The 20,240-nt window shown below is 46.6% G+C and overlaps 1 protein-coding gene across 1 annotated transcript; it reads left to right on the top strand.

The window, feature by feature from the left end:
* Positions 1 to 25: 25 nt before the first annotated feature.
* On the top strand, positions 26 to 14,505 carry LOC142590599 (uncharacterized). The gene is made up of 3 exons (XM_075702909.1): positions 26 to 243; positions 1,699 to 1,812; positions 13,478 to 14,505. Exons 1-3 carry the CDS (start codon positions 146 to 148, stop codon positions 13,683 to 13,685), a joined length of 420 nt encoding a protein of 139 aa, XP_075559024.1. The 5' UTR covers positions 26 to 145; the 3' UTR covers positions 13,686 to 14,505.
* Positions 14,506 to 20,240: the final 5,735 nt, after the last annotated feature.

Below are 20,240 nucleotides of genomic sequence, written 5' to 3'. Positions count from 1 at the left end.
AAGCGTTTTGCAGGCAATCCGATCCACAGTGCTTTGACGTGTCACGTGACCATGCATGTCCACACGTGTTTAAAGTGCGCCTCGGCAGCGAAATCGTTTTCGTTTCTGAAGCGGGCCTGTGGGTTGTGAAACAGGCGACCTTACAATGGCTCTTACTGGCTCCAGGCGTCTGCTGTCCAAAATCTGTTTGGTTGAAAGCGCTGCCAGGAGAGCTGCAGCGCCTTGCCTGCCCGCTCTCCAAAGGTATGACGCCGTTTGTCGTGTTTGGCTGATCACACCTTCGCAAGTGATTGATCATTTCAAAGAACCACATATTCAAACTTGTCGGCGGCTTCACAACGTTTACGAGCGACGGAGCTTTCCACGTAGCAAAATGTGTTCGTAGTGCAAGGTCATTTGACGCGACTAGCGCGGGATTGAATTATGTCGTTTGGCGCAGTACAAGAGACGAAGGGGACAGGCGGATGCAAGTTTGCATCTGTGGTTTATTAAAAGAAGTTGCACACCTAGATGCAGAAAAGCCCCCAAAACCCATAATCAAAGCGCACGGGTGTGTTGAAAACTACGCACACAAAAAGTAACTTGAACAACAAAAGAACACGCAAGGTTCAAATCTGACACCCCCCCACACACGTACCCCAAGTTTTCTGTAGGTAGTCAGGTACACTAGTATCGGAGCACTGATACAGACATTCAAGCACATATGGAAGTTTCTGGCGTGGTCTCCGAACTTTTCACTTCAAAAGCACTTAGGTAGCCTTCAGCATAACATTGAAAAGAACTGATGCATGAGCTCTGAATAAGCAAGCGACTAGCTCAATCTCTGCTGAAAAATATTCATTAAGTCCTTTAATATACAAAGAGTGTAAATTATTTTTGCCCGTTTTGTTGAAATGTAAGCTTCCCTAAGGTGCATTTTTTCTCCGTCACTCTCAGTTGCAGTACATCACTTGGCCTTTAGGCCATTTTCAGCAAGTATCACCATGCTAACTCCATGACTATAAAATCTGGCATTCAGTTCCTCAACTATTTTCATGGCAGATCATTGTATCTCTCTTGGTGGGCTCATGAGAATGATACATGTGTTCTCTGTGTGTTGCATGAAAGCATGATATTAATTACAGATGCTCAAACTTGCTTTTTTAATGTACATTTGATTTGGTTGGTCGTTTTCGATTGCTCTGACAACGCGTGTTACATTTTGCTGGTCGAAGCCAAGTGCTCGGAACACATTTCGCTGGTTCTTTACGAACACTCGGAGGAGCTCCCACCTTCTACTTGGGAGCGTCGCTGAGATGCGACAAGCTCAATCACGTGGCTACACTGATTGTTCTGGTAGCAGCTAGTACATTCGGCTGGGGCAGCCTTTCTGTGGCTGCAATCTTGAGAGGCTCTGCTTCACTGCAACCTGAGGTGGAGCGTGGCAGGAACCAGTAGAACGCACCATAAGACATTACTGCTGTGTGGAGTAAAAAATTTCACTCTGGAGGTATCTGTAAAATTGAGATTTCAGGTTACAGCTGTATCACTGTCACCTCTGCTCTTGCGCAGTTTGGTGCTGGGTATCACACTATGATGCATTACTCTTGGCATGCGAGTAGCTAACTTCTCTGGCTTTCCTTGCTTCTCTCACCCTTTGGTTCTTCGTTGAGTTGGCATCAACAGACTTGGTTGCATGTCTGTCATTCGTTTGAGCAGACGTGCGGCAGGAGGGAAAGCTGACCCAAGCGATGCAGAGGAGGACGACAAGCCTTACGTGTACAGCACAAGCAAGGCAGCCGAGTGGAAAGCTGCGCAGACCTTCCGCCCACCGTAAGTTCGGAAAGGCAGCGAGGGCGGGAAGCAATGTTATCTGTTTATTTTTCTTTTTTTACTTGGCTTGCTGAGGCCTCACTTACATTTACTGTGACTATGCATTGCAATGCCAGCTTGCACTCTTTGAGATTTTGCCGATCATTTGGTAACCTTGTACTATTAACGTAAATTGTTAGTTAACTCCTCAGTTAACTTACAAGATAACATTTTTTGTATGTGTGTAAGAATAAGTGTATGAATAATGTTGATTTAATATCATAAGGTAGAGAAATGATATACCAGAAAAGGGAGCAGTTAATTTTGCATAGTTTGCTCGAAGGCGACTAACAGTAATAAATTATTGCTTGCGGAAAATGTGGTATTGTTAGTATTTTTAAGAACAGTGCTTGGATGAGCATGGATAGATGGGATAAGCATAGTACACTTGGTAGATGTTATGGCACTACTGACATATTTTTAACTTTTGTTTAATAATATTAATTTTAATAGTAAGTAATATTAAGTATTAATTAATGTTTCTTAATATTTCTTTTGTTAAATGAATGCCTAAACCCTGTGTACACTGTTAAAAATACGGGCAAGCACCAGAAAGCTTTTGATAAATAATGTACTAATATATTAGCCATGAGATCTTTGAGTGGTGCCCTCTCATGTGTGATGTCAGCAACGAGACTCTGTGTGCGTGCTACGTAAAGGTAACTGGATGCTTTCAGCTGTCCTACCCTGCTCAATATTTTTTAAATTCAAGTCTGCAGGCTTGTAGAACAGCATGTATGGAATGTTCCAGAATGCTATTCCCAACGGCATCAAGCAGAGTAACCATCGTTACCGCACTTAGTGTAGATTGCGCCCAATGTCATCTGCAAGCAGTGACTGTATACACATGCATGCACGGCGTTAATTTTTCATTATTGCTGTTCCAGTATCGTGGCACCCATGACTTCTCACACATTTTTTCTTCGTGAACTGCAGCATTTGGCTTTCAGCTACCATATCGGCAGTGCAATACTACGTCTGTGTCCAGCGTGCACAGTGTGTCTTTGGTTTCCTGCTTCGTTGGCTTCAGAAATTTCAATGCTGTTGCTGTCCAGCGCGTTAAGCATATCACAAAAGACATTTGATGCCATTTTTAAGAAATTAGATGGTCACGGCAGTGCCTGAATACATGCACTGCACTAATCGGATTACAGCAAAATGAGGCATTAAATAAGCAAGTAATGGACCAGCTGTTCTAAATGGTCTGGCATGATGCAAGCTGCACTTGCTAAGAGAAAACGAAAAAAGTGGGAAACAAAAATTCTGTGGCTGAATGTCAGATCACAGGTTGTCCTGACATTGGGTGGGCCTTTCACTCCCTATACTTTTTGTCAAAAAAAAAAAAGTGCTGTACGACAAAAGTATGCCATCAACTCATAGAACGTAGAGCGTTATCTTCAGTACTAGAAAATTTACCAAACTTGCATCGAACTGCGGTCATCGACCTTCCAATGTATACTGACTGCCCATCCATGGGTTTAGGGTGGCTATGAAATGCCTGGAACGTCTGGTAGAAGGGCAGGCAAAGTAAATAGGCAAAGTAGCCAAAGTTAGGTAGACTTGTGCTGCAGTGCTGACCTTCGCAAGGTAATCAAACTTGATTACTTCCTGCATGACTCAGCTCGGCCCCTGCACATTAATCTGATCAGCCTACCGTGGCACTCCTTGCTTTGCTACTGCCACAAGCAGCAGGCACATCTCATGGGCGATATTGATCTAGCGATAAGAATTAGCCCTGTTACATAACAAAATTAGGAGACAACGTTTGCTTATCACCATGTTCAATATATGTTGGTTTCTAAGTACCTCGTAAGTACTTGAATCTATACAACAAGAAAATTGAGAAGTTTGTGTTATCTGGTATTTGACCGAATGAAGGTAGCTGGAGTGCTAAACACAAAAAGGAGCCGGAGGGGACATACGAGGGTGCTGTAAAGTGATGACATGTTTTTGTGCCCATTTTTTATATCAATATTTTTATTCTTGAGCTGTTAAAGTGATGTTTTCTTAGTGGTCCCCAGTAGCCCGAAAGCACGCTGAACAGAAATAGTCTCGAGCTAACCTATATAAATAAGATGTTCACATTGGAAAATGCTAATAAGATTTATTTACAAGAAAATAGTGTGAAGGATGATTGACGATTGCGAAACAATATGGAGCATGGTGCCAACCAATGTCGATATGTACTGCATGTCAGGAAAATTATAAATGTTTTCTTGTCAGCAAGAGTTCTATATATGCAACACCAAATCGCCAGAATTATGAGTGAAATACAAAATTTGCATTGAACTACAGTGCGTCTTAATTGATGCGAATTCTTGTGAATGAGCTTTGTGATCGTGCTTGGTTTCCAAAGCTGCATAGACTCTCATTTACTTGCTTGGCGTGATGTCTTATGACTGAGTCACGAGATTGTGTCTAACCTCACTGGCCATGATTATACAAAATGAATAAATAACATTCTGGAGTGTTATGCGCCAGAACCACATTATGATTATGAGGCTTGCCATAGGTAAACACTTAGTATCAATTTTGATCACTTGGGGTTCATTCATGCAAACATAAATTACATGAGTGATTTTTTGCATTTGGCCCCATTGAAATGTGGCTGCCATGGCCAGAACTAAACCAGCAACTTCGACCTTGGCAGCGTAGTGCTATAGCAAATGGAAGCTGAATTAAATATTTACAATGTTTATTTTCCTTCTGGTGCTGGCAGTTATAAAATTAACACTACAAAAATTAAATACAGCCACTAATTAGAAGGTGCTGTGTTACGCAGGCAAACAGTTGGGGAGCGAGTAAACGAATGAAAATGCAGCTATTCTATCTGGAGCTTAGCAAACAACAAAGGCAAGTCAGCCGGCTGGTGTCATCGGAGCATCGTTTGCAGAGCCGTCATTGGTGGTGCATAAGGCTTATATAATGCTTGTTTCTGCAGACCAGTTTCAGTACCTCCTACAGGTCTACGATCAGGAAAAACACAAAATTTTTGGGAAATTTCTACTTCAGTTGCTTTGAGCCGTCAATCTTTTATTGTGTCTAAACTGCCAGTGTTGCAGACTGCCAGAGAAGTATCGTATAAGCAGTCAGGGAAAACCTTCGAAAATTCAATGATTTCGAAAAGGCCACCATATTAGAGAATCCTGCAGGAAGTGGATGTGTCACAACATCATGATACAGTGGCTACAGTAACTGCAGCTGCCACATGTGAGTGCAGCATTCTTGTTTATTTGTTTATGAGCACTGCAAACATGCATAGCCTTATTGCTGCACAACAAGTCTACTGTGCAACATGGTGTTATGACCGTGTCAATGACTACAGGTTTCGACACCAACTATATATAAAATTACATTGTTTCCCACACTGCGCACTCACTAAGCGTGGTCCCTTTACACAGCAGATGTAGGTCTGCGTAGGCGAGTACGGCTGCTGCAATGTCACATTTGCTAAATCTCTTTTACAGAACGGACTTGTTCGCTACAAACATAGCATGTAGTATTGCCGACAGCGCAGAGAGAAGGGAACATATTTTGGTTTGGTGAAGGAGAGAAGTTGCTTGCGAGCGGTGTGAACTGGTTTACAAAACCAGGGTATCTACCAACCGGGAAAACCTGGAAAACCGAGAATTCTCAGGGATATTGAGTAGTCTGGAAATATTCAGGGAAAACTGAGGGAATTAATTTTTTCGCTTCCTGTAACGCAGTTTGAAGCAAGAGCTTTTCGCCGGATTGATACGCAACCCGCCGAAAACCTTTGCCGAATTTATTTCCGAGGCCTCAACTATTGAGAAGGCGCTCGATATCCGGACAAGGCAGTATAACCGCAGACCACAAACTACACTGACGGGAGACTATCAGAGCGTTGTCCGCGAGGAACTGCAGAAGCTGTTTCCAAGGTCGTAGCCTCAATCGCCGACATCGTCAAAGAAGAGGTTCAGCGATCGCTTGGAGTTCCTGAGGTGCAACTACAATCACCGCAGCCCCAGCCGGAAGTGATGACCTACGCTGCCGTCGCCCGCCGTCAAAGTCCCCCTCTGCGACCACGCCAGGGCCCTGTAACGCCGCAATTCCGTCGTCCACCACCGCCAGCACGCCCACCCGTCGCCCAGCGCAGCTACGCGAGGAAGACGGACATTTGGGGAGCTCCCGACCACCGCCCGCTCTGTTATCACTGCGGAGAAGCAGGTCATCTGTACCGCCGATGCCCATTGCGCGACTTGGGACTGAGAGGGTTCGCCGTCAACGCGCCGCGTCCACAGCTTGGGGAGCGCCCACGCGACATCGCCGACTACCTCGCTGTCACTTAGTGAAGTTCCCGTCGACCGTCCCGTTCGCCCCCACCAGGCCGCTGCCTGTCGCTGCAATGCCGACCATACACATGCCCATCCCGTGGCCGGTCTGCGAGCCCATATTTGGAAAACTAAAAGCAGCAACCGATGGAGCGGCGGTTGCTGTTCGTCGAACTGACAAAGATCCTCAGCCGCCGATGAAGACGCCGAAAATCCTGTCTCGACGACATATCAACGAGACGCCACCGTCCCGATTAAGTCTGGAAGCAAAGAATACGCCGACGAAACACGACTTGACGACGCCACGTACCAGCCACAGGTCAACGCGACGCAGCCGGGATCCCACGCCCAGACCTAACTGCAGCGCAGGACAAAGAACCACCGACCTCGACGTGCTTCTCGACGGCCACGCAGTCACCGCCTTTGTAGACACAGGAGCCGATTACTCCTTCATGAGTGGACCCATCGCCGCTTGATGACTGTATGGGAAGGCCCTTAAATTCGGGCCGCTGGAGAACACCTCATACCGCCGATTAGAATATGCACGGCAAGAATTACCGTTCGTGACCGGACATAGCCTGCCACATTCGTTATCCTCCAACAGTGTTCACGAGATGTCATTCTCGGCGTGGACTTCCTGAACCAACACGGCGCAATCATCGACCTGAAGTTGAAGTCGATAACGCTGTCGGAAGATCAAGCGATGCCGCCTGAGAGCTCGTAGTCACCACGCCTTGAGTGTGCTCGAAGATCAAGCATCGTTATTTCCGTCGGCAGAGAGACACTCGCAGACGTAGAAGGCGTCATCGAAGGCGACCAACGTCTACTGCTCGACCGTGAAATTCACGTCACAAGAGGGATCGCTCGACTGCATGGAAGGAAAGCGGAACTGATCCTAACCAACTTCAGCCAGGAGTTCAAGCACATCACAAGGGCACAACAATCGCGTACATCGAAGAAATTGTGGAAACCAGCAATGCGTTGTCCTCTCGGATTCTGCCGCATCTACCCTTACGACCATAGTTTCCGAACCAGACTTCGGCATAAATCCACGCATACGTCTCCCCATGAGTAAGCACCAACAGCTCAGAAGTCTTCTCCGACGATACAGACTGCTTTTTGACGTCATCCAGGATTCGACAAACACCTGTCGCAAAGCATCGCATAATAACCCAAGAGCGCACGACGTCTCCGCCAGAGCCCTTACCGAGTTTTGGCGCGAGAACGTGAAGGTATAAGGCAACAAGTCGACGAAATGCTGCGCGGCGACACCATCCAGCCGTCGAAAAGCCCGTGGACATCTCCTGTTGTTTTGGTGAAGAAAAAGGACGAACTCTTATGTTTCTGCGTCAATTATCGTCGACTGAACAAGATCTCTAAGAAGGACGTACACTCCCTCCCACGGATAGGCGACGCATTGGATCAGCTCTGCAATGTTAAATACTTCTAGTCGATGCCTTTCAAGTCTGGCTACTGGCAAATAGAAGTTGACGAGAGAAATCGCGAAAAGACCGCCTTCATCATGCCCGACGGTGTCTAAGAGTTCAAGTTCATGCCATTCGGACTGAGCTCGGCGCCAGCAACGTTCCAGCGCGTGGTGGACACGGTTTTAGCAGGATTGAAGTGGCACACCCGTCTTGTTTACTTGGATGACGTCGTCGTCTTCGCCGGAAATTTCGACGATCAGCTTAGGCGGCTTTCGACAGTACTAGAGGCCAATTCAACAAGGTTCACTCTGAAGCCAGAAAAGTGCCGCTTCGCTTGCGACGAGTTTCTGTTCCTGGGCCACGTCATCAGCAAGTCTGGAGTCCGCCTCGACCCGCAGAAGACAGCTTCCATCGTAAAGCCCCAGCAGACCATTGACAAGGCAGTGCATAGATTACTTGGAAAGTTTGCCTACAACAGGTGCCTTGTCAATGACTTTTCAAGCATCACTGAGCCGCTGACACATCTAAATGTGATAGTCAAGTGTTCGACGAAAAGTCGTCTGGCGCCTAAGTGGGATGTAGAGTTCAAGTAGGGAACGCCGCAGGCCGACGCATTTCAAGAAATAAAACGACGCATGCAGTCGCCCCCAGCACTTGCGCACTTCGACGAGGACGCCGATACCGAAATCCACACTGATGCCAGTGGCCTAGGCCTGGGTGTCGCGGACTTTAACGGGTGATAGCTTACGCTAGCCGGTCGCTGTCAAAAGCGGAAGGCAATTATTCTACGACTGAAAAAGAATGCCTCGCCATCATTTGGGCTACAGCAAAATTCCGTCCTTGCCTATATGGCAAGCCGTTCAAAGTCGTCAGCGACCATCACGCGTTGTGTTGGCTAGCGAAATTAAAGGACCCTTCAGGACGGCTGGCACGCTGGAGCCTCAGACTGCAAGAATGTGACATCACTGTAACCTACAAATTGCGACGAAAGCATTCGAATGCCGATTGCATACCACGCGCGCCCATTCACCCGCCGCCGCAGGATGACGACGCCTTCCTTGTAATAATAGGCGCGGAACACTTGGCTGAACAGCGACGAGCAGACCGTGAGCTAAAAAGCCTTATCGAGTATTTGGAAGGCAACACCGACGTTGCCCCCAGGCCACTTAAGCGCTGATTGTCCTCGTTCACGCTACAAAACAACCTTCTTGTGAAGAAGGACTTCTCACCAGTCCGCGCCAACTACCCTCTTATTGTTCCGTCAGGGCTGCGTCCATAAGTACTGCACGCCCTACACGACGATACAACGGCGGGGCACCTCGAATTCTCCCGGACGCTGTCGAGGATACAGGAAAGGTATTACTGGCCGCGTCTGACCGCCGACGTCGCCCGTTACGCCAAGACATGCCGAGACTGTCAGCGACAAAAGACACCACCAAGGCCAGCAGGATTACTACAGCTGGTCGAGCCTCCTGGCCAACCGTTTCATCAGATAGGGATGTGTTTGTTGGGACCCTTTCCGACGTCAACATATAGAAATATGTGGATCTTCGTGGCGACGGACTACCTCACCCGCTTCACTGAAACGAAAGCTCTGCCGAAAGGTAGCGCAGCCGAAGTGGCGAAATTCTTCGTCGAAAACATCCTGCCTCGAAATGGCGCCCCAGAAGTCCTCATCACCGACAGAGGAACAGCCTTTACAGCAGAGCTTACCCAAGTCATTCTGCAGTACAGTCAGACAAGGCGCAGGAGGACAACTGCCTACTACCCACAGATGAATGGTCTTACGGAGCGTCTGAATAAGACCCTAGCAGACATGCTAGCAATATACGTCGACGTCAAACATAAGACCTGGAATGCCGTCCTGCCGTACGTAACGTTCGCTAACGACATGGTGGTGCAAGAAACAGCACAGATCACGCCGTTCAAGCTGCTTTAGGGCAGGAACCCGACAACGACTCTCGACGCCATGCTGCCGCACGTCACCAACGAAGAGAATCTTGATGCCGCTACGTATCCCCAGCGCGCCGAAGCCCGACAGCTCGCCAGCCTGTGGATCAAGAACCAGCAGAGGACCGACAGCCGACACTACAACCTTCGACGACGCTACGTCGAGTAGCAGCCCGGCGACCGTGTTTTATTTCGGACCCCAATACGCCGACGAGGACTGAGCGAGAAGCTTTTGCGTCGCTATTTCGGACCCTGCAAGATAATCCGACGCATTGGTGCACTCGACTTTGAGGTCGTACCAGAGGGCATTTCGCCATCACAGCGGCGCCGCTCAGGACCTGAAAGTACACATTGTGGGACTTAAGAAGAAGCTTTAGCTCGTGTGATCCTGCCTAAATGCATGTAAAAGGAGAATTCGTTTTTATCGGCAACCACTCCACCAAACTTGACTAGGTGTGTTTTATTTGAAAGAGAAATTTTAAATCTTGTGACTGTTCGTGTCGAATTTTTTATTTAGGTCGTAATTTTTTTACTAAAAGTTGGCAAAAATCGAAAATTTTCGGAAAACGAAACTATGAAGTTTACAACTCTGTAACTCAGCAACAAAAATGATATCATAGTTCTGTCAATTGCATCTAATAGTGCATCTAAAGGGCACGAAATTGATGTGGTACACATGAATCTAAAGAAATTTAGTAACATGGAAATACAGCTTTTGCAGAACCCCTGTACAACAACGTAAAATATTCACGATATAAATTTACGCACTGAATTTGTCCGCTTTGAAGGATCTAATGAACGCCTTACAGAATCGCGATATATGTTCTTGATAGAGAGCTATTAAACTGTAAACTTCCTGCTTCTATTTTTTTTTTCGAACTTGCAAACGTTTGAAAATTCTTTCAACAATATTCAGGCCCTAAATGAAAAATCCGCTTCAACAGTCACTAGAATTTAACCTTGCCTCTCAAATGCAACAAATTTCATTAAAATCGGTCCATGGGTTCTCAGAAAAGCATTTTTGCGTTTTACATGTATTTGAATAGGCCGCGTCGGAGTTGGGAGCTAAAGGGTCCTCTTAAACCGTTCTACCAGCGCTAATGAACTTTCGGACTTTGCGTAGCTGACCTTTGAGCTTTCTTTTTTTGGACTTTGTTTCTTTTATAAGTGTCTTTTTGTGTTTTGCTCTCCTATGTTTAAAGCATCAAGACGATTCTTTTTGAGAGGGGGCCATTGACACGTGGAGTTGTATATCTTTTTTGGATGAGCGCTTTTCGCCGTTTAACAAATGTCGCTCAGTGCGGGAGGCGCATGCATGTGTCGGAAGTTTCTGGAATGTTATCGATGGTTCTACCCGCTGTCTGTTGTCACCGAACCTTGTGTAATATGATTGCATGTATGTGCAACGCGAATGGTGTAGAACTTCCTGGAAGACATGCGGGCACGAGCGATTACTCCGGAACGTTCGATGGCTGGTGTATAAAAACCGACGCGCGTGACCGGCAGATCAGATTTCGACGATTGCCGACTGTGTTCGCCGCTATCGTTGTGCTTTAAGTGTAGCCTGTTGTTGTGGGCACAGGTTGACCCAATAAAAGTTAGTTTCGTCATTCACAATATTGCTACTTTGTTCTTTACCGTCACTACTACGTGACAATATAAACACCGTGTCCCGCATGTCTTACCGCGGGTACCGGGGGGAAACAACTAAACGCCGTGTATAACGCATAAAAATGTGACAATCACTTTAGCACGCCAAAGAGGGTGAAGGCGAAAACCTGCTCGCTCAGGAGACATCAATTAAATTACTTGATACTCTCATTCGGATGCGTTGTTACTTCTTTTTAGTACTTGTTTTCTCCCACCAAGGACCGTGGGTACGAGTACCCTAATTGACGACACATCAATTAAATATGCATTAATTAAATGCGCCCTAATGAACACCAAGGGTTGTAGGTTCCAGCTATTTAACTAACTGCATAAGTATTAACTGTGTCTTAATTCGGCTTAACACCAAAGTTCGTGGTATCGACTTCCACTGAAGGTCGTGGGTTCGAGTGCCTGAATTAACTCTATCCTAATTAACTCTGCCTTTTTTTGGCATGATGAGCGGCATCGGAGCCATCTGTGGAAGAGGACGACGATGAACGTGCGAGCCGTGGCACGAGCGCGTGTCTGCGCGAGGCGAGTTCACATGACCTTCTGTACCGCACGCCGCGTCCTTCAAACCATAGGGGTTGTGAACCACTTAAGGCTTTCACCTTGAAATTGGGAGAAACGGACTCTTCAGTAACTTTTCAAAGCACACAAGCAACCTACACAGTCCAAATTTTCGGTACGCGTCACCAAAAAGTGGCCCTCATTTTTTCGAAATACGAAATATCTGCTGTTTTTCTGATGCTGGGAAACAAGTAGCAGTGTAGGTATTGTTTATAAACCGCCTGAAAATGAAATCGTCAAAGTTGGAGGTAACACATGTCTTCAAAATAAATTCAAGTCAGTGTTGTAGTAGTATTGAAATGGCTCTGCACGTTCGGCCAAGGTCATTTTAACGAGCACATCTGCGATAAGTTGTGATTACTCAGTAAAATTCGACAGTTATAGCTCTAAGAGGTTTGATTAGATTTTTGACGGTGATAAGCAACGCTATGTATGCTGTCTCTGGACAAACATTAAATAGTTCCAGCATTTGGTGATCCAACGATTTCATGCTGTAAAGCGCACCAGTCGTTGGATGCAGCTAATTATAATACTTTATCCGGACCTCTCCCTCGCTCGCAGGTTAAATGTAGCAAGCCGATTGTGATTTCGAATACGGATATAGCGGTCGCGAAAAAAGAAAGAACTGGGCATGGTGCAAGTTGCTCAGGCTGACATTTGTTATGGCGGGAACTACCGAGCGCCAGGCATACTCCGCAACACGAGCGTGTATGGCAAATCCCGCGCGTCATCCGTCACAGTGCGAGAAGGCACATCAGACTATCCTCGCTGCCCAAGCAGAGGATGCGCAGCAAAAAAGCATTACTTATGTGGCTACTCTAATAATAAAATTTAGCTTCAGCTGTCGTTTTTTTGCACTTTCCAGGGTGCAGGCGAAAGTGCCTGCTTTCGAAAGTAGGGAGAGGGGCAAGTGACATTTCCTCCCCCCACATTTCTGACAGGGAGGGGCCAGGTGCCCCCTTGACCCCGGGTAGATACACCTATGGGTACTGAGTATGTGACGCTCAGCCTGTGCTGGTGTTTAGTCAACCTCATTGATGCGACTTGGATCGCTGGGTACGTGCTAGTAGGTGTCTGCCGCTCTTCTGTGACTAAGACAATCTAAAATTTTTCTAATGCCGGGCGGAATCGTACCCACGTCATACAGGGTCCTCAAGGACAGCAACTGAATGCAACACAATTGCACTGAGCATGTGCCGCTTTTCACTGAACGTCTCTCAGTGTTTACAGGCACCGGCGCGTCACACTTCTCATCTCGGAGGCCATCCGCGGACTTCTCAGCAGCGCCATAAGGTGCTGCAATGTGTCCAGAAAGGAGCATGGGGGAGTAGCCCAGTTGCCGTTTTACGCGTTTCTCACTGTTGACTCGCACCGGTGTGCCATGTGTCTCGGAGGCCACGTGAAGGCTTCACAGTGGTGGCCCTAGATGGCGCCGAGTGTTCTTAGGGAAGCATGAAAGAGCAGTCCCGCTGCAGTACACGCCTCATACATAACTCGTTTGGTTGGTGAGAATACGTTGTGCTACTGTACCAAACGCTTTACCATCGACAGTCATTGTGAAATGGGTTCTGCCAAACGTTTGCATATGTTCTTGCATATCAGCCCTCCTCTGACAATAAAAGTAGTTTTGTTTTGGTATTCTAGAATGGTCATTTGCTCATACAGCACAGCTTATTTTACTCCCCAGAGCTCTTTTAAAGCAAGCATCTTTCTCTCTCTCTCTCTCACTCTGTGCAGAGAACGTGATATGCCTGCAGCGCAGCGCTGGTCCGTCTTACTGAGCATTTCGGCGTTCCTGATTTACTTCTGCGTGCTGCGTGAGGAGAACGACTTCGACGAACAGTTGGCGCGGCCCATCACGGAAACTGTGCCGGAACTGGGGAGGATTGTCGAGACGCCGCCCCCACTGCCTTCCAAGTGGGTCCCGCCAGCCTGGCGGGACTGATTCTGTATTTGAGAAGAATTGCACCCACGTGGAAGTCGTGTCGGATCATTGTTTAAATTTTTTTTGGCTGCGAACTAGCGTTGCACCTCACGGCACTGCCACGAGCGTGGCCGTGAGAAGCCACAGTGACAGTCTAGTCAGTTCCATTGTAGCATCAGCCAGAGCAGCTTTCTTGCATTCAGGTCATGGTGCAGGGAAGTACTCGTGAAAGCTTATCAGCAAGCTGCTTGATTGTATCTGTACCAATTCTGCTTGCACAAGGCGTTATTGTGATTTGATGGTTGAAGACAATACGGTAGAATTAGCTGTTCCCAAGACTGACTTGTGGCGGCGTTGCGGTGATGCTAAGGAGCTTTTCACTAGGTTGATGCATGAATAGGCGCGTTGTGCGGTCAACGTTAGTAAAAAGTCACAACACGTGCTGGTATGACCGCTACGACGTAGATACGCTATAAAAACTGAATAATTGGAGAGCAGCGACTGCTGGAGTCTAGGCAAATCAGTTCAGCGGGGATCCACGAGGGTTAGGAATGTTAATGAACGGCATTAGTTGCGATTCAGTTAGAGAGAGGGCCCCTCACCAGGTCTGGCCATAGTTTTTTTTTTTTTTTCAAGCTAAACGTCCTGTGCCCTTTTCCTCGCGGGCACGCACTCCCAGCCGCAGAGTCGACCTAAGTCGCACAAGTGCGTCTGCCTAAGTGGCAGTGCTGTGGTGTCACTCACAGTGACACCGACCGAGAACCATTCAAGGCAACATCAGTTTGCTCTGATGCTTCAATAGACAAATTAAAGTTTGGAGAAATAAAACATACAAACCGAATGTCTGCGTGTCTGTTTTACTTCGCACCGTAGCAAGAGAGATCCGCTTCGTCTGCTTGTTCTCTCGTCCTGCAGTCGCGTGCGCAGAGAACAAAAGTGTGCCATTTTCTACCATGCTCCGGTGCGCGATCGCTGATCTGCTCGCGTCTACCTCGGTGTTCACGTGACACTGACTTACCGTACCGCTAGTCTGGTGGCGGCAGTACAACGACGCTGTGTATTACGGCTAGGATGCGTGAGACGTTCCAGCCTCTAGAAACGCGTCCGCGCACTGTAGGGACAGTTTGCAGAAACAGGCAGACAACGCAGATGTTCTTGTGCGCAGCTCGCAAGATCGTGCGCAGAGCGAAACAAAAACGTAACAGCTCGAGGGCTTGCGCGCGAGACCGTCACCGGAAGTGCTCCACGCAGCGAAAACGCGAAAAAAAAAAAAGAAAGCGGCGACCGTGACAGTGCACGTGACGCTAGAGAACGCAGGGAAGGAACTTTGCTTACGGACGCTAGACTGGGCAAGTGTCGATGTGGGCAGTGAAACTTGCCTTGAAATCATGGGTTCGCGACACTAGATATTTCTATCTGTGCCAAAGTGAACCGATTTGATAAATTATTGCTGATTCAAAGGGTGCCGGAGAGTGAGGTTCGCGGGAGGATTACGTAAACCCGTCAGTTTTGCAGCAGGCGATTATAATTGAGAAGCAGCAGCGGTACATTTAGCGACAATTTTATTGGCAACATATTGTATATAGGTACAGAGAAAATGATGCCAGATTTCTATACAAAGAATATATCGATTTAGCTCGGCTTAATATATTGTGGCTGTTTAAGTGCTAAGCTTTCCCTTAAGTGGGTGAGAAATTTTCCCTTTCGCATTTCATTGTTGCTAATGGTGACGTACCCAGCTGCCATGCCGACTATATAACGGACATTGACTTTGGTCCTGATGACCATAGTAGTTAGACAATACCAGAGTGCAGCAGGCTCCATGTTTCTCAATTTGTGATATATTCCAGGTGCACCGGAAAAGAGGGCTTTTCTTCGTGAATGGTTTGCACTGCATGTGACCAACCGTGACCATCCAAAGAAGAACTGACCTATCAACTTTTCCTGGAAAAGGAGTATTGTGGTAGCGGTGGTACTGCGGGCGCCTACTTCTCTATAGTCAAGGGCGTTCTGATGTTTCATCTGTACATTTATGACACCGCAAGCTGTTACGGGCTCATTGGCGATGGTGTCCGCCGCCAGTGTCCGTCGCAGTTACCGCCTGCATGTAACCCGGGCCCGCTGCGCGGGAATTAGCCACTCTACCATTGAGCCACGCCAGCGCTTGCTAGCTTACAGCAGAAAAATGCCCGTCCGCGCGCGCGAGAGGACGCGATTAGAGCGGAGGCGCTGGCATCGAGTCACCCTATAGGCGATCAGTGTTCCTGCATTGCTTATACAGGAACACTATAGGCGATGTGACATGAGCGCCGCATAGCGTCGATACGTGCTCACTTTGCATTGAAGTTGCGCATTACTGTACCAGGTGGTACGCAATTTAGCAGATGCACAGGTAACTTTTAAGTGGGGGAGGGGCAAGTCATCCATCCATCTGATCTCTCTCTCTCTCTCTCTCTCTCTCTCTCTCTCTATATATATATATATATATATATATATATATATATATATATATATATATATATATATATATATATATATATATATATATATATATATTGCAAAGTGATCTTTTCAGTACGTGCCACCTCGGATCACTCTGACCCCGTTACTCTGTCTGCATTGACGCCACGCCAACAACGCAGCTGCGCTACTCAGCATATAATTTCCCCTTTGACTTCTCTGCAGTACACGTTCGTTTTTGGCATGTTTCACCACAAAGCCCGACATGGAAGGCTCCATCCAAGGGGAGCGGAGCGAGCCGGCGCGCAGCGCGGGTGGGAGATAGGTAGGAGGGGGGTTAGGCAGATGCCGCCTTAGCGGCCACAGACCAATAAACGATGATACATTATTTTATTTAATGTGTTAATGACATGTTGATATGTTGGAAGATATTCATTGGAGGGTATACGGCAGTTCGTGTTCACGACAGGGCAGAGAATGCATACTCAGCGCGGGCCCACGTGGCACATATACTGTAAAGTTCGCCTCCCTTGCGGATTACCCAATTGTCATTGCAATAAAGAAGGCTGAAAAATGCGTCGTGTGAAAGTTATCTTTGTCATCGAGAGATCTGGTTTTAAATCGTACATTATGATCCATTACACTCTAGTGTTGCCAAGATTTTAGAAAGCATGTCACTGAAGTGAGACAAAAAAAGTCACTAAAATTCTCGCTATAACTAAAGTAGATTTTAAGAATGTAGGTGTTTGGAACACTCTAATATAAGCTAGAATGAAGTAAATAATTTACCTATAGACGTGTCATGTTGGTCTTATGTTCGTGCTGCTGAAGGAAAACAGTGAATTTACCAACCCAGTATAGAGCGTTTCAGCTTTAGTAATGTATTTACTATAGGCTAGGCGAATATCTAAGTTTCGAATACGAATAGTTGGGGTGTAAAGTTTTACCCGTATTCGAAAACGGACTATTCGGTATTTTCAAACATCAAAATTAACCAAATAGTATTTTGCAACAACCGACTGTTCAAATCAGGTTTCTGTTCTCCACCTGCTGAATGAAGTATCGCAAATTATAATTAACAGAAGTAAAACAGCGACAAAGTTTTCGAAGCAATGCAGAAAGAAAATCGGTAATGCAAGCTTTGTCTTCGGTTCTGCGGTGGAAGTGTGGCACCGGTTAACACTCCTTGGTTGACATCTCGCACACATACATGTGCATAAATACCTAGGAATGCCATCGCCGTAGCACAATTACTTTTGCAACGCGCGCGTGATGCAGAGGTTGTGGGTTTGGCCCTCACCGTCAGCAAGTTGAGTTTTCCTCCATTTCCCATTAGATTCTCATTTTTGCACTTCAATTAGAAACTACAAATAATTTATCCTATGCTTTCCGTTTGTTCATCAATCTGTTGGTTTCGTATGGTTGTGACTAACAAATACGCGCGAGCGTTCTTACAAAAACGGTGCCCTTACAAAACCGAGCCCCTCGATTCCCCTCCTTTTCGTGCAATACATGACAATCGGCTATATTGTGGTTGTGGCCTGCAAATTAGTCTTTCTTGCAGCCTAGTCATGTAGGATTTTTATCTCTTACGTACAACTAGTGATGTTTTTTTCTTGTAGAAGACTGTTTTCAGTCTAGAGCACACAAATACCTCCTTAGCGTTTTATTTTCCTTTTCCGTAACGTCCGATATTTCTTCAATTTATTATGTCTTTTTGAAAAGTTCGTCAGTTTCAAGTGCCTGTCATTCTTGGAAAGCTTGTTTGCCATCACGCTTAAAGGTGTCAAGCGGCTATTCGTGTAGTCTTTTTTATGACTGTTGTGATCTTGCGTCTAAACGATCTTGTGTTTGATATTAGAGTGTCTATTCAGCGCAAGCGTGTTCCTAATTATACTGAAATATTCCTGCTGTAAATATATGCGTCTGCGTTTTTCTGTTTGATATTTGATACTTACTATTCGTATTCGATTCTTATTTGAAAAAGTCGATATTTGATCGCGTACTTCTAATATTTGCATGCTGCATTATGATAGCATAATTTTTTTTATTATCCTCAGATTGGAAGGTTGCAAATACAGCACGATTCAAAAGGAAACAAGCAACGTAGTTTTCCTAGCATGAAAATGCATTTAGTATGCATATTATGCTTACATTTTTTGTGCTTTTCGAAATTCGTGGTAGCAGAACTAGATTATGTGGAACGCGCTTGGCCTCATGTTAGCATGGCAATGACAATTAACCGAGCTTTGTACATGTTAAATACAATATTTTTGGCCTTGATCTACCTGAAAGCCGCAGTGAAGTACTGATTGATACAAAAAGCATGAGAAACGGAAGCGACTTGTTCAGTAGCGCGTGAACGAGCCAAGGCGTTCCGATAATTACACTTTTTTTACGCAGTCGATATATCTTATTCGGCTGCTGTGTTCTAAATCTGAACAGAAAATTTATTCCACTTGGTTTTGGTAAATTAGTTCTCTGACACGCTAGCCAAGCGTCTACCAAACGAATGGATTTAGTGACACCGCTGAACCTGCTGTGTTTAAACGCATTCAACTAGGTTTTGCGTATAATAAACAAACTTAAATTTTGTGACCACAATGTCAAGGCTATGGACAGCCTGTGAAGCACTATCACAATGTGAAGAAAACCGTTGGTTCATCGTGGTCACGGAGCCTATGCATTGTACAGCGACTTTCGGCGACTTGCATGTGGCTTTTGAATATCAAGGCGCGTTTTCGAAGGCCATCTTCCAAGCTATTTTTCTAACTGATAAGTCGTTAAACTATCGCCAACTGCTAAATAGCAGGCTTTGCCGTAAACAGAGAAGAAATTCGCTAAATCTAGCGTGAAAATCGCTAAAATGCCAACAATAATAAAATACCTGTAAATTATAAAAGCAAATTTGATTTTGTGTTTTCCAAAATGGTCAGGTTAGACGGCCCCAACAAACACGGGATGATGCAATGGATGGTAGAATAAACTTGTTTTGGACCGCCTAGCAATAGCTTTCTCAGCAATGCAGGCTTGCAAGCCACGTCCACAGGCGTCTTGCACCGCAAAGTACGGGGTGTAACCCTTGGCAGCCTAGCGCGGCTGTTACAGCACGTGGAGGCGAGGCCCAAAAGCAGGGGATACATAATAAATAAATCGTACCTATGTGAGCTCGATTCTGAGAGAAAACTTGGCATCAGGTGTTTTGTTGTATTTGTGCAGTGTGCAGCCTACAGTGCCCGCTTTCACAAGTGTGTTTGCGTAGGGGAGAGATACATGGCTTAATTTTCCTATTCGATTCTGAGTGTGACGGGGTGGGGAGGGGCATACAACCGCCCCCCCCCCAAACCTATGGATACACATATGACAAGGATGGTTTAACGCGTGGGCAGGGAACTGTAAACACATCTCACTCGACGAAAACGAGCACTCGCTGTCACAACGCAGACGTGATGACAGTGGCGTAGCAACAGGGGGGGCCGGGGGGCCGTGGGCCCCGGGTGCACGGGGCCTGTTGGGGGGGGGGGTGTCATATACGTCTGAAGACACCCGGAACTTGTTGATATCCTCGCGTTCCTCGACTACGACCGGGGGGGGGGGTGACAAAAGCCCTATGGGCCCCGGGTTCCAGAGGGCCTAGCTACGCCACTGCGTGATGATGAACGCCGGAAGCGAGAAGCGAAAGCTTCGTGATGCCTCAGTTGCGCCGCGAGAACACCTTTCACGGCCAAATAAGTGAAAACAGTTTTGAATGTTCTGGGAACCTCAGTTGCACTATCGAGGTTCAGTTGCACTATTGGCAGACCAAGTAGCCTGAATCAATGTCTAGATCAAGACCTGAAAGACTACTGCTGACTTACAGAGGTGAGGAAATTGCCAGCTGTTATCGAGTAGACTCTGTATGCTATATAAGTACCAGCGATGACTGCGCTGAAGCACCAATGTGGCAGAGATTCCACGTGCAGCTGTCGGAGAGGCCAAATCCCCATTACCAGGGCTTCAAGCCGCTTTCTGTAGATCCGGGTGATCTTGGTTGGTACTTTAGGCGTGTATATTCCCTGGTTTCAAAAGTGGGGCGCAAATGACTTACTTTGCCCCCATTCCTAAGAGGGGGGGGGG

The sequence above is a fragment of the Dermacentor variabilis genome, chromosome 8 (genome assembly GCF_050947875.1).
Source record: "Dermacentor variabilis isolate Ectoservices chromosome 8, ASM5094787v1, whole genome shotgun sequence".
Classification (NCBI taxonomy): Eukaryota; Metazoa; Arthropoda; class Arachnida; order Ixodida; family Ixodidae; genus Dermacentor; species Dermacentor variabilis.
The sequence above is the reverse complement of the archived record's forward strand: the minus strand, read 5'-3'. Positions and strand labels throughout refer to the sequence as shown.